At 38.4% G+C, this 14,897-nt stretch overlaps 1 protein-coding gene across 6 annotated transcripts in view; it reads left to right on the forward strand.

Annotated features, from left to right (window-relative positions):
* Positions 1-14,897, forward strand: part of igf2bp2a (insulin-like growth factor 2 mRNA binding protein 2a) — a 54,706-nt gene that overhangs the window by 14,211 nt on the left and 25,598 nt on the right. The window contains exon 1 of one of the 6 annotated variants that reach the window (XM_085134606.1): positions 1,396-2,651. The exons of the other annotated variants lie outside the window; for them this stretch is intronic. Coding sequence (XP_084990732.1) covers positions 2,638-2,651 — 14 coding nt within the window. The 5' untranslated portion in view covers positions 1,396-2,637. Of the gene's footprint in view, positions 1-1,395; positions 2,652-14,897 lie in introns of those variants that run through there. 6 annotated transcript variants of the gene reach the window in all.

Consider the following 14,897-nt stretch of genomic DNA (forward strand, 5'->3'; position numbering starts at 1 on the left):
CACGTTATTTTAACCTTAAACCGGCACGCACTAGCGTCCCTCAGCCTGCACGAGTACGTCCTATGTACTGTACATAATCCCACCTCCTTCTTAATCTCCTGATGGTTTATCACCGTTACTGCCTTTTACCCAGTTATGTAAAATTGCTGCAAGTCAGCAGCTAATTTAATATCCTACTGTTCACTGGATCTTTTTCTTATTCTTCACTAGCATTGTTATTTTTAAAAAGGTGTCACATTTGTGGAAAGTTTACTTTAAGTTTGCTCTTGTCAAATGCAAGCAAAGGAATTTACTTTTAATGTGTGCTTGTTATTTTATTATTATTTTTGTTTTTCTTGCATTCCTAACACTGCTGGGACTTTGCATTTATTAAAAGCGCTGAGGTGTTAAAATAAATGTTTCAACAATTAGCTAAATATTTATTGATTAATTAATGTTTAACTGCTTTTATTTCTGTCCCACTCTTAAATGAATTATTATTTCCGATATTTGCGGCTTTTTAAATAAACACTTAAATACTGCAGGATTAAAGGTCAGGTGTTGCTTCTTTAATTTAATTAGTCTAAACTGTAATAAAGGTGAGAAGGAAGACTGCAAAAGAATAGGTGTAAACCTGTATAAATATACAAAGTAAGCTTAAAATAAATTAACTCACCAAACTTTAAAGTAAACATGGCGACCGAGGCATCGTTAATAAATATTTCCCCAAATTTGGCGGTGATTTCCTGACCCCGGTGTTTGAGAACACACTCTTTCCAAAAGCTGCGTTGTGCCGATGTTTGGAGATTAAGGACTCCACAGTGACGGCAGCTGCAACTGGCAGGGGTGTTTTGAAAGATGTTGCTCATTGACCAGACGTGCAGGGTTTCTGTTTCCCAGAGGATGAATCTTCACTCACCTCCTGCTAGTTACCGTGCGTATTTTCGCTCTCTGTTAGGAACTTCCCTGCAGATGGAGGTGGGGGAGGTGGTGGTGGTGTGTGTGTGTGTGTGGGGGGGGGGGGGGCAGTGCATTCAAGTGTGTGTGAACAAGTAAAGCTTGCTCTCCAGAGGGAGCTGGAGGGAGAAGTAAGACGGAGACGTTGAGAGACAGACTGTAGAGAGAGCAGCAGACAGAAAGCAGGAACAGTTCGAGGGCTTGCGTAATGTTGAGTGGTGTGCATGTGTTATTGATCCTGGGACCTACACCTATGGCAGCCGCGCTGAGCCTTCCAGCTATGGTATAATACCTTATGGTTGGCAGATTAAAGGATGAGACCTCAGGAACAAGCTGCACAACTCAACATAAAGCAACAGAAGCAGCCATGAGGAGCAGCTAGCAGCGGACCCACACACTGCACCGCCGCAGTATGAGCTGGTATCCACCTGTCAGTAGCTGTAGGCACTGAGGTGTGTGAGAGGCAGACACAGGAAATGCATCAGTGTGTGCATGTAGAGAGGAGTAGACAAACTAGTCCGCTACACTGTACATTAATGTGTTTTGGATGTGCGTGTGTGTCCCCGTGGTCTGGCTGTATGTCTGTCACTGACTGTGCTGACTTTGTGCTTTGTGACGGGGACTCAGAAGGGTCCTCGGTTTCTGGAGGAGCCGGCAGGCATTTGATGTGCACAGGACAGGACAGCACATGAGGAGCACTCTTGAATTATCTTTCTGTTTATTATTCTTCCTTCTCCCTCCCCCCCCCCCCTCCCTTTTTGTTCTGTTGCTTGTGGCTCAGTGGTGAGGGAAGTGGTTTGAGCCCCAACGCATTAAAATGTAAATGCTGTAATTGCAGCTGATTGAATGTTTTCTGCATTTTGCGTGATTACCAGAAATTACTTTTTGAACAGGATTACACATAATGCTCCACGTCCCTCGTGAATTAGCCTATACGCTTAGTTATGAGTGTAACACTCATTCCCGTGAGCGTGATCTGTGAAATCACAGCAAGTTTGGCAGCCATGCAATTTACACAATTAACTTTTTTTTTAAATTAGCACAGAGAAATTACTTTTCAGTGCAGCAGAAGTCTGTGTCCAGTATTTAACTTTAGAAATAAATATAATTCTAGATTCTAGAAGTTTTTGAGGAAAAAATATGTACATCTTTTTTTTAATGATTATCTTATGTTATAATAATTTGGATTTGCAAAATACAGGTAAATAGGTGGCTTCTCGTTTGAGCCATAAACCTTTTGGAAGCTCGTAATGTTAATATATACACACAAAATAGAAGAGATTTTAAGACCTTATTTTACTTCTTTTTTAAAAAAAAATTTCACATGGGAATCCTGCAGTCCCTACCATCCCATTCAAGTATAACAACAGTTATAAATTAGATTTATATGTATTAATTTGGGAGGACTAATATAGGCTAATAGAATACTATTCCCTTAAGAGCAGCTGTTTATGTTATGTTTTCTGGATGTTTTCTCCTTTATTACTCATTACAGTAGGGATTTGATACGAAAGTGGGAATAGAGAGTGTGTGTGAAACCGGAAATGATGTGGGACGGACTCAAACATTCCTCATTGGCCAGCGCTTGGTAGCGACCTCGCAGTCGTGTCTAGAAGCTCTTCAGACCCCCAACGTTTGTTGTTGCTAGGTTTCTACGTGAAAAATTGTGAGCACAAACAAGAAACAGCAGCTTCTCTCAGCATGAGGAAAAAAAGGTAACGTAACGCACATTAGCAAGAAAAGAGTGCTAGCCTGTATTGTGTTTACCTCGTTAACTATGAATGGTTTAGCTTACAGTAATTAGTGAATGTAAGTCAGCAGATATCAGCTGAACGTTTTATGTAAAGCCTGGTCAGTTAAACAGGTCTTTTAACTTTTTTTGTTTAAATAATTTAAACTTCTTTATTCAACCAGAGACATTACAGAAGAGATATGTGGCACTAATTCCCAGACAAAGGGTGGTCGAGCTTCCGTTTTTTTAAAAACAAATAAGCTTTTTAAAACGGTATTTTGAGGCGACGTGGATAAAGAGTTTTAGGCTTTCTTTATCATATTTTTCTAGTGTTACTAAACATACAGTTTCCATTTTCTGGTGACCGTTGAAATGAAAGTTACCTGAGATAAGTATTTAAGGAAAATCAATGGAAGCTAAGATGGCGGCTGCGCGGAAAGTCTTTGTGTTCAGAGGCCTTAAGTTCATTTAAATCTAGTAGGCTGTTTTTACATGTGGATTTTTTTTTTCTTTTTAAATGTTAGCACAACATTTGTTTGTGTTATCTTAAAAACAAAAAGGGTTGTATTATTAGTGCACTTAAGGCCAATGGTTAAAAAAAGTCAGATTAAAGGCACATTTACCCCCCAAATATATATTCATTCAGGGTAAGTTTACCATTTATTTAAAAAAGTTGATACATACGTATGACATTTATTAAATTCAGTAATAACGTCTCCTGGAGTGTCACCAGAATGTAGGGGTCCTCCATTGTGCTTGCACATTGCATTGAAGGAAATAAGAATGGAGGCCCTTCCTTAAATTTAGTTACTGCACTTTCTAATAGACATCTACTGTAAATAATTTTTCCCTCCAATTCTGTCTAGTCCCATTATTGTACATTGAAATTTAATAGTTTAAATAAAAAAAAACGGCTTGGAAGCACATTTACACATTGTATGGCAGTACCATCGGCAGGATATCACAAATGTGTAAAATGCTTTTGGTGAGGGGAAAAACCCCCACTGTATGTGACTGAATTTATATCTGAATGTGTTTGTTTTTTAGTGTTGTGCTTTGTAAACAGTCCCTTACACCAGTGCTGTTAATCTTCTTTGTAGTTTGTCTGCTGGCCTCAGTCAGGCAGGCCTGGCAACCTGTGGTTGCTAGGGACGAATGCATATTCGCAGATTGGTGTGCGAGCGGTTGCTGGCAGCCACTCATCGACTATGCGCTGAGTGGTAGTGAAAGTGTGAAAAGTGTCTCACACACAGGAAATCAGGTATCCACTCTTTCAAAATGTTGCACCCTTTGAAATGTATTACAGAAGGTGACCATTCTCTGTTTCCGGTGTGCAGCGTACGTTTTCAAGTGCTCAGGGAATAAACATTTTTCCTTAGTGATCTGTGGTTGCCAGGATGTTGTTGACTGTTTTCCTAGTGTGTTTCTATGTTGCCGAGGCTCTACAGCAGTATTTTAGGTGGATCTAAGGGGTTAGGGCCCCACCTTTAACAACAAGCAACCGAGAATTTTTTTTCATCAGCTTTTATTTGAAGCAGTTAAAATAAATATGAATTTGTTTTCCTTTCTGAAAGCATAAATGGCCTATGTCACGCTGAAAGATGCCTATTTGTTTGGAGCATGCATGTCACGATTAAGAGCAGTTGTTGTTCAAGAGACGAAGAAACTTTCTTTGTTTTTTTTTTTGTTTTTTTTTAATGCATTGTGTACTGATGTGGATCCCATACCTCCTGACTTGAGCTTGATGTTCTAGGACGTCAGGGGTTTTTAGGTACACTGAGCCTGGATGGTCTTCTCATACCGTTTGAGATTTTTTTTTACACCAGAAGCCTCAGTGGAAAAACACAACAAAACATTTTATCTTGAGAGTTGTTAAGAAGTAGGTCACCTGTAATTAATGGATGTGGTTTTTATTGCATTTATATTTAGACTTTCACGTTATTATTATTTTTAAACAGTAGGGATATTACGTCAGGTTCTGCCTCTGCAGGAAAAAAAACATGTAATGGGCTAGAGTGAGGATGAAGTCACTTAGCGCAGCAGATAGCTACCTTTTCTATTGAAAGTAGAAAAACCTCGAACAATAAAGAAGACGGGAGTTAGCTGAAAATTTGTGCTTGTTGTATTTCCTCCTTGAAAGCTTAGGCGGTTTCTCTTGAGAGAAGTTAATGAATTTACAGCGCAGTGCGCTGCTGTCTCTCTCGCTCTCTGTTGATACCAGTTAGTGTAGCTCACCCGACAGCCTCTTTCTTTCTCCCACTCTTCTTCTCTCTTCTATATGACAATAATCATTTGAATAAGAAGGTATTTAATTACACTTTGAATTTCTGTGTTTAAGTGAATGGATGACCTATATTGGTCTTCACCACGTACAAAATCACACAGTAACAGTGATAGATTAGTTATGTTTCCTTCATTTTTGCACAAACATTTGTCTGCGTGTTAACAATAAAAGCTTTAATTTTGAAAACTTCTGTAATTACAAGGCCTGGTCCAAATTACTCTAGTCCATACGTAATCAGAGTCTTGGCAACATGCCTGCTGAAGCCTTAACTTCCTAAGACCCGAACTCTTTCATGGCATGCATTTTTAATTTTTCGTTGCTATTTGGGTTGATTGGGGCCTAAAGAATGTAAAAACAAAGAGTTACCAGATTTATTTTTTTTACTTAAGTTTTGTTTTTCTGAAAAAATGAGATCCACGTATAAGGACATTTGTTTCAAATTTTGATATAGAACAGTGGCAGTATAATGTCCTTGTAAGTGGATATCAGGCTCTTGTAGAGAAAAATTAAGTATTTTGGTCTAGACGTTTCAAAATGTGATGTCCACATATGTGGACGCCAGGTTCTAGGAGGTTAATGGTAAGATTAGTTATTACATGTTATTTTATTGACATCATATTTCTCTTTGTTATTGAAAGGGTATTCTCCTTGACGGGAAAAATAGACATTTTTATCCCTTTTTTTTCCTCCTAAATTTGCTACATTAGTCTAAAAAACTTGTAATCTCTTCTTGGATCTTTCCTCTTCCTTGTCGTGCTTGCCTGCTTTTTTCACGTTTTTTTTCACTTAAAGTATCCAAAATAGACTCTTTCTTTCCCTTTCAAAATAAATGTGTGACACACACGCAGGGACATACATACATCTCTACCTGTATTAGAATAAATAAAGATAATTAATCCTGATGATTCACAGTAGAACATCAAATTAAGTGTAATATATCAGCAATATGACTTAAATTTGAAAAAGTGCTTGTAGGCTAATATAATGAATTTAGTTAAAGTTGTAGCTTATGTGCTAAAGAAATGTCGTAAATATGTCTATTTCTCTAATGCGGAGGGACATTTTAAGTCGAGCCTGTGTGCTGGCCCACACCCTGCACAGTAAATAGTGAAACTCACAGATCAAAGTTTTGTCTGACCAACAGTCACTTTGCTGTGGGTTTTTTTTTCAATTGTGAAATTTAAAAATTTGATTACACTGTTCAATATTTGTACACCAAACTAGTAGTTATGCCTTGTTTAGAATGCATTATTTTTATATTATTTTTTATTTATTAAGCTCTTAAGAGAATAGATTTTAAGGCCTAAAACAACTCTGACATGTTATTGCCATTTGTCAGTTTCCTACCTGCTCAAAAATAAATTTAGCAAAACAAGTGTTTATATAGTAATAAAAAATGTGTTTGATTTAAGGTGTGTGAATGTACTTTACAGTCATTATGAAGTGCTCCGTCGCTTTGTTTGAAGCAAACGGTTGTCATTGTCATAGAAATGGATTATGCTACAGTTATGGGCAAATGAAACATTTTTTAAAAAATAACTCATTTCATTGGCTTAGCAGGCATGACGGGAGAAAATTTGTTTTGTGTCAGCTGGGCATCCTGTGGCATTGTAGCTCTGACTAAAAAAAAAAAAAAATTAATTTGTGATGATTACACCTGAGAGCTGAAAATGATTTTTATATATATCTGCAACACTGTGCAAATTACCTTTGGCATAACAAGAGGTGAACCGGTGGTATTGTAAACATTCATTTATTTTTTTTATTTTTTCTTTTATTGTAGTCAAACTGCAGTCTGCTTATCTTTAAGCTTACCTGTATTGTACAGGCAGAAAAGTTAATGACTTTGGACTGCCAGCTTTCACTACAATAGGACCTCAGACATGAACGCTGTGTTTGACCTGAATCACTGAAATCTTTTGAATCATTTGTAATTATCTCATTATATAACCCAGAGTCACTGCTTGGTTCAGTTAATCTTGAAATGTCCCTACGTACATGTAAATGACGACGAACAACACGCAGTGTTGCCTTATTTACATCTTTCTATTAACCAGCCGAGTGAGCGTCGACAGCAAAGAACAGACAAATGTCAACAGGAAGGCTGTGGCTTCCATCTGAGCCACATGCGCCTACCTGCATGCCTCTCGGCCTGTGCCTCCCCGCCTTGGTGCCACGGTGAAAACTAATGCGTGAAGAGAAACGGGCAGGCAGGTAAGCCTGCTGCATTCTGATGAGTTCTCGCCCCACGAGGTCTGGGAGGGGAACTGAAGCAGGCACCTGAGTGCTACATACCGAGATGAGGTGGTTAGCACTACCGTGGAGCAGCAGCTTTGTTCACTCTGCAGCATCAGTGTGAAAAATATGTAGTTAGGGAACAATGGAAAAGGGGAGACCAACTGCCTGTTTTCTACCTGATGATCATGGGATGTATTGGAGGGATAAACACCATTAAGTGAAGCTGCATGAGCAGAAGACGTTGACTGTAACACCCTTCAATATATTTGATATGTCACTATACGTTTAGTCAAAAAAAACAAGCATTTTGTTTCTTTACAATATGACTGTGTTTTTACCCTGTGAAACCTGTCCATGTAGGTGTGGGACATGTGTGTTGTCAAAGAAGTGTCTTGTAGTCATAAACTGATCGAAATCTAACTTGACCCTGCAGTTTTCCTCAGGTGTATAGAGCATTTCAGTGCTTTTCAGCTCACTGGTTTGGTCTTCTCATGGCTTATAATGACGTTTTTATCTAGCCAAGCAGTTTTCACTGAACAAGCTCTGACAGTACATTATCTGCCCACCACTGAACAGTCCTCAGTTTTTGCCATAACTGGAAATGATGGATGCTCATATTTAATACGGCCAAAGTTTCAAGCTTGCGTACAAGTAATCCCCATTAGGTTGCAGACTGCTGTAAACGCTTAGTTTTGGGCTAGGTTGACGTCAGCTGCTTATATGGTCGTGTCAGGCACCACTAGATCTGTGACTCTGTGAACAAAATGGCTCACCCAGAAAATGTTTCTTCCGTTATGCTTGAAAATGCTGTGCAGCCTTTTAGGGGTTTATTAGGATGTCTTAAAATGAGCTTTTCCCCATTGTGTGTAAATGTATATCTTTAACAGGGTTTTTTGCTGCGTTCTCTTCATAGATGGTATCAAAAGTATATGTAGCTACTGTGATATTACCCATACGTTTTTGAAATCTTAAAAAGAGGATTTCTGCCATTGCCATCTCAGTTACAAAAAGTTGGATTTGACGAGAAGGGGAGGGTCTAACTGTTGCTAATGATCTGTGATCGACAGGTTGTTAGGCTTTATATAAGGTCAAAAAAGGATTTATTTTTCTGTAAACTGTAAATAATTTAGAACTACTTTAGTGGAGTCCTGGGATTAAAAACATGGAGGTGGAAATGAGCATAATCAGTCCATTTTAAGAGTAAATTACAGTGGCAAGTTATGTCTCATTTTTAGGGCTGCATGTCTCCAAAAATACTTTAAAATAGGTTCAAAGATGCATTTTATATCTAACTGTATGAGACTGTAGGGTACTGATTATCTATAACTAATATGGAAAGCAAAAGACAGAGGGCTTTTTGCCCTCCTTTGATTCTTGTAGGCAGTGGTTTTGCTGATTGTCTATTGGTTATGATTATATTGTGCTTCAGTCTTGACATCTAATAATGGTTTTTAAATTTCAAACTAAAGTCATTGCAGTGTCGTTCTTTTCATGCGCCTCCTCCACTAAGAAAGAAGAAAATGAACCACCGCTGCACCAGTGCCCAACCATAAACCATTTCAACTCGGATATTATTAAATAGTCATTAATTCAGAATCATTTCCTAAGAAATTAGGAAATGATTCTGAAATGATTCCAGGAAATTTCTTCCCAAGAAATTTGCTGGATAGAGTTAATAATTATTTGACATGTATCAAAAATATGAATGTCCTTATAGGAGTTTAAAACCCAAGAATAGATTTATTCACCATACATTTGTTTGTGCAGTTGTTTTTTTGTTGATGTTGATAAATCCCATATTTTGCACTGTCACTGCTTATTTCTTACCTCTCCAATGACTGCAAAATTGCACGTTCTTCTCAGAATTTCTGGAAAATAATTGGAAGATTGCTGAGTCAGAAAACTCAATGCCACATTTCTTTTTCAAATTGCCTTGTACAGCCATTATCTCCAATGTGTTATATTTGTTCCGTGCTCTTAGATGTGTCCTGACAGAGGTCACACAACCCAATATACAAACTCAAACCAGCGTGCAGAAATGGAAAAATTTTGTCGAACAGCGTCATAGGTTTGTGTGATGTCCTGTTTATGTTTTGCTTTAGAGTCTGTTTGTCCTTGTGGGTGGAAAAGCAGGAACAAATCTTTGTGGCTAGAGGACGGTAACAACGTATAGACACCACTCTCATACAAATCCTGTTATCTCTGCTGCACAACAATTGGATGGGACTTAGAGAAGCGCTTAGGAGCACTAAACAGAAATGGTCTGAGCAGCGTCTTAATCCAGCAGCAGAGAGTGGGCCACTGTGGGAGTGCCAACAGAGTTTCAAAGGAGAAGCGGGGGGACGTCTTCCACTCTGAAGGGTGTCCCGAATATTGTTGACTTGTTGCGCCTTCTCTGAGATTTCAGGGCGTTTAGGAGCTTAAGGGTCAAAACCAGAAAGTGGGTTAATTCAGATTAGATGAATCCGCTGCAGTTGGTGTCTAAGGACCACTGGGCTTTTTGACCAACCCACCCAAACTGAGCCATATACTGTTTCACCCCTAGACTCGGCGTAAATGAAAACTGTCAGTGCAGACTTGCATTTACCGTAAAATCAGTCCAGACTGAAGATGTAAGAGCAACAGCCACTCACATACATGCGCTGGCAGCTGTAAATGCAGCTGATTGTTCGCTGATCACATTATGCTGCACTCAGCACTGCACTACCATACATAAAAGAAACTGAGACATTAGTGTTGCCTGCACAGTATATATATCACTGCATTAGTAACATGAGCATGTAATAGGTGCGTAATCACATGCCTCCAGTGTGATTTACGACCGCAGAGTTTTTCATTTCCTATTTTATCTGCATAGTACAGCTGATGTGATGGAGGCCAGATCATCTTTCATTTTGTGAAGCCATCACTCGTGTGAAAATATGAAGTCTTCCGTCAAGCTGTTTCTAGATGCTGTGAACTTCCTGTGTGTGTGTGCGTTATATCCTCAAGCATGGCCGTCAGTTGCTAATAGAGCCTTTTGCTAGCAACTGAGCTGTTTTGTTAGAGAGTTGTTTTCTGACAGAAAATAGGTTCGGCAATATTGTTTATCTTATCCCAGAGAAGAGATTATCTCCTTAAGCATTAAGCAGTAAATATGTTCCTAAGCTGTTGTGAAACAGTGGTGAGGACTTTGTAATATGACATGTTTGCATTGACAATCAGCCGGTGTTGACAGCTAAATGGATGCTGGAAAGAGGGGAATGACAGTTAAATGGAGAAAAAACTCCCAACACATTTATCATTCAGGTGAATGTTGCAAACCATTATGTGAGGACTGCAGTAGCAGTGAGTGAGTGTGCAGAGGTGTTTGTGTGCGTTTTGTGAGGCAGCGTGCTCCAGACTGAAAGACTATTTGAGATGCCTTTTTATTCGTCCAGAGCGAGCCACCCTGCTGGGCGCAGGACAGCATGCCTTGTGAGGCGTCTCTGACAGCCTGGCCATCCACACAGAACAGTAGAGGTGGGAATCACCATACATTCCATGATACAATATTATCACAATATTTAACTCACGATACGATATTATTGCAATTTTTTAAAATATTTTGCGATATTCAGATTCTGTACATAAAGGTAAACATTATTAATATTCATTTTATCTAATATCAAAGTCTCGCACTCAGTCTTTCTCTCATTTCAGTCAGTTTTATTGTTGACAAACTGAACGGTTTGTATTACAGTCTAGTCCAACTTAACTGAATGCAACCATCTGGTACAATTATAGCTATTCTGAACTATGCAATTTATGAAAACTATGCAGCCCATTCAGCAACTGAAGAATTTGAAAGTAAATTAAAACAAAATATAATTTTACATTAAATAAAAAAGTCTTAAACTTAATTAAAATAAAACATGTCTTAAATTAAAATAAGTAAACTGTCATGTTTATTGCTCCCAAAAAAAGTTAAACACATTTGGACAGTGAAAGAATGTCAGGATTCTTGCTCAGAAAAAGGATGAACATGCTCTGAAGTCAGAGCATGTTCCAGTCCACAAAAACTTTTTTTGTAACAAAATATTGATTTCTGCTGTCCCTGTATCGATACATTATTAGCAAACAAAATATCACGATACTACACAGTATCGATTTTTTCCCCCACCCCTACAGAACAGGGTGAGAAAGGTAAACAAGGCTTTTAAAGGTCTCATTAGAAAGAATCCTTTAGCAGAGAAGGAAATGTTTAATTATTCACTTGTGAGTCTCTGTGTAGAGGGGAAAAAAAGGAAGGAAAAAAGGTTTCCCCCTCAGCCGAAATTCCAAAAGACGCCTAGGGGGAAAAAAAGCAAAACTTATCGTGTTGTAGTGTGTTTCTAGTGACATAAGTGAGTTTGATTTTTGGGGGTTAGGAACAAAGTACACTGAGATTATGATAAATTGAAATCTGCACTGTGCATGCTGAGTGAGCGTGGAGGACATTTTGAAAAGCACATGTGTTAGGAACATAAAGAAAATTTATTTCATATGAAATATTTCTTCTGACATACAGTTAGGTCCGTGCATGTCATGTCAGTTTACACGATATAAAAGTGTCATATCACAGTATCAATGATATAGGAACACCATGCATTTAGATTCAGTGACTCAAACAACGAGGGAAGCCCAAGTATGTTTGAGGGCAAGAGCCTCCAGTGGTGATTTAGTATTTAAAAAGTGAACTACTCAGTAACTTAGAATCAGCACAGTACTTTGCAAAACATGCAAGAGAACTATTTCTGCTAAATGTTGAAACACTGCATGTTTTTCACCACTTGATACATGTGTGACTCAAAAGTAAACTAATACGTTGACAAAGTGTGGCTGGAGCGGCCACTTGTTGCAGTCCATAGGACAGGAAGAGCAAATGCTAGATGGAATTGACTGATGTGGTTACACAGTAGAAAAGAAATGCTATAAGCAGTTGGTTACAGGGCTGTAATACATGGAAAAACAAAACATACAAGGTGCTGGGGTTGTTGCAGCACGTCACATCATGGTTCCCCTAGGACAAATTGTTTAGTGTTAAAGTTTGCTAAGTGAAGTTGAACTTAAAACTCTGTAGGATGTTTTCATAAATAAGTAGAAGAAATCGATAATAATTTTTTTCTCTTCTCTAAATAATGCCACGCGTCATGGTCAAATGAGGTTGTATATTAGTAACCAATGGCTACAATGGTGCAATTTTTTTTTCTAAATTAGCTTTTGGCCAATACCTATCACTAGGTACTAGGCCATAAAAGAGGGCACATCAGAAGACCAGCAGATTGATAAGCTTGAATTCCCTAAAAACCTGGATTTGTCTCTGTTGGCTCCATCTAAGTGATCATTCTCTAGTTTGTGATTATAAACATGGTTGTGAATCATCATGATGCAAAACAGGCTCACACACCTGTCCCTAAGGTGTCTTCACAGGCTATCTTGAAAAATTTGGACATCAGTGCCCGACATGAGGAAATTTACTGCCTAAATCTCTGAGCGCTGATGATACGACGATAACGTTCTGGTCCATTATGAGCTGCTGCTGAGCACTTTAACATTATCATTAAGCAGTAATTTCACACTACTTCCTTTTCTACAAAAGGGCATTTCACTGTGTTGTAAGCTGTGCAGATTTTGCTTTTGGGCCCAGTAAAATATGATGTTGGTAAAATATTACCTTGACTGCTGTGTCTTAAGAGACCTCATAGTAGCAAGATTGGCATGCTTTTTTTTTTTTTATGATTTCATAATGAATTTGCCCACCCGTATGGGTGCCTGACATGTGTGTCCTGTGTATTCTTGTGTGCAACTACAGGGTCTGGTAGTTGCAAGACTGGCATATTTTTATTTTATTTTTTTAAGAGGTATGTTAGAATAGGGCTGTGCGATATGACCAAAATCTCATATCCCGATATAAGACATCTATCGTCCCGATAATGATATAAATCACAAACATTGTCTGAAAGTTCAGTGAATCTCGGGCAGCTCGACTTGCGTGAAGTGTTTCCAGCTGGGCGTCGTGTAGCTGGAGTCGAGTGTTTTAACCGATGCATTTTTAGACATAAGTTGTCGCGGCCGCCGTTTTCTTTCTGAGTATTTACTACACGGCGCGCTGCGGGGAAAAGCCTGTTCTAACGTTTGAGTCTAAGGTTTATATTTTAGCACCTGATGGCTCTTTTTTGCTTCTCATCCGTAAACACTCTGCATAGTATTTCATGTGATTCGGTTTATTTCGAAAGGTCTCAACAGGATCTTGAGCTTTATTCTGAAAGGTTTATGTGGAAAATAAACAAGCGGACACGCGATGGTTTTACTGTCGTTGTTGCTAATGACGACGCATTAAAACAGGCGCTTGTCCGTCCTTAGTGTGGTTATACTAAATATAAGAGAAAGGGAGAACTTTAAGGAATTAATATAGCCACTACAGTGACCATCAAAACGGTGAAAAATATTGCCGTAAACAGTTTATTTTGCGACACCACGAAACAAACGATAGCGTAAAATGAAACGATAGACGTTTTTATATCGTCATCCGATATATATCGTTATATCGAACAGCCCTATGTTAGAATGTGACAAGACGAATGGAATATTAGAGCCTCTGTACCTTACAACTTTACAGTCCTCTCTCACACAAACACACCAACACCCCAACATCGTGGCCACTCCCATGACTCTGGATGGTTTAAATGCTCAACCAAAAGATACAACATCCTATGTAGAAAACATTGTGTAGCTTCTGAAGAATTACTAGGTTAGGTCACTTTAGCTACTGTTAAATTGAAAATGTTAAACGGTTATTTTATACATTTACTAAATAAAATTTCCAGGGAAAACGGTATCTGGGCTACTTTTGTGCTTATATTTCGCTTGGTTTGTGTCACTGGATGTAGTGCTTGCTCACTGCTATTGCTGCAGTAATAGCAGTGAGCTACTTTTATTCCGTTAGTGTACTACTTGTAATCTGTTAACGTTCCAAGTGATGTGAAGCTGTCCGAAAATTTGATGCCAGCAGATTGCATGCCACTGATTAGCTAGTCAATGGCGTCACTTGATGACTCATGACAGCGTCTCCTTCATGAAAATCAAAAACCCCATTTTTGAAATCCAGCAAAGAGGGAAATTTCTATACAAAAACAACACTGTGGTCCCAGATTCTGGAAAAAAAAACCACACACACTGAGCAGCAGGTATACCACCAACCAAAACCCAGTAGAGTTGACCTGAGTAGCTACTAATGGAAAAAGGATATATAATGCTGATTTACTTTTGCAGTAAATTCACACTTCAGATTAACGAGTGTGTCATCAGTGACAGAAACTTACTGGAAAAGAAGGACTGAAAATGCCCTTCATTTACTTACATTTATAAATGCTGCTGCCTGCAAGCAAATACCAAACACACGATTTGGTATTTATTCATTTATTTTTTCCTATATTGTCAGAAATATCATGGCAAGTTTTCTTGAACTATCATGATATAATTTAGAATCTTTGTCATCCACCTCACTTGCAGTTTATATTTATAAAGTCACACACGGTATCAGATATGGTTACTTCTAGAATATGTTGCATTAAACTGCCTTTTTGTAACAGCATGGGGCCGTTTTGCATGGTAACTGTTTTTTAATACTTGCACATGTGAATTTATAAGCTCTTATAGAATCTACTTTTATCAAAGTAAAAACGCTGCATAGATCAGCCCCAGCTG

The sequence above is a fragment of the Neolamprologus multifasciatus genome, chromosome 16 (assembly GCF_963576455.1).
Source record: "Neolamprologus multifasciatus chromosome 16, fNeoMul1.2, whole genome shotgun sequence".
NCBI classification, from domain to species: domain Eukaryota; kingdom Metazoa; phylum Chordata; class Actinopteri; order Cichliformes; family Cichlidae; genus Neolamprologus; species Neolamprologus multifasciatus.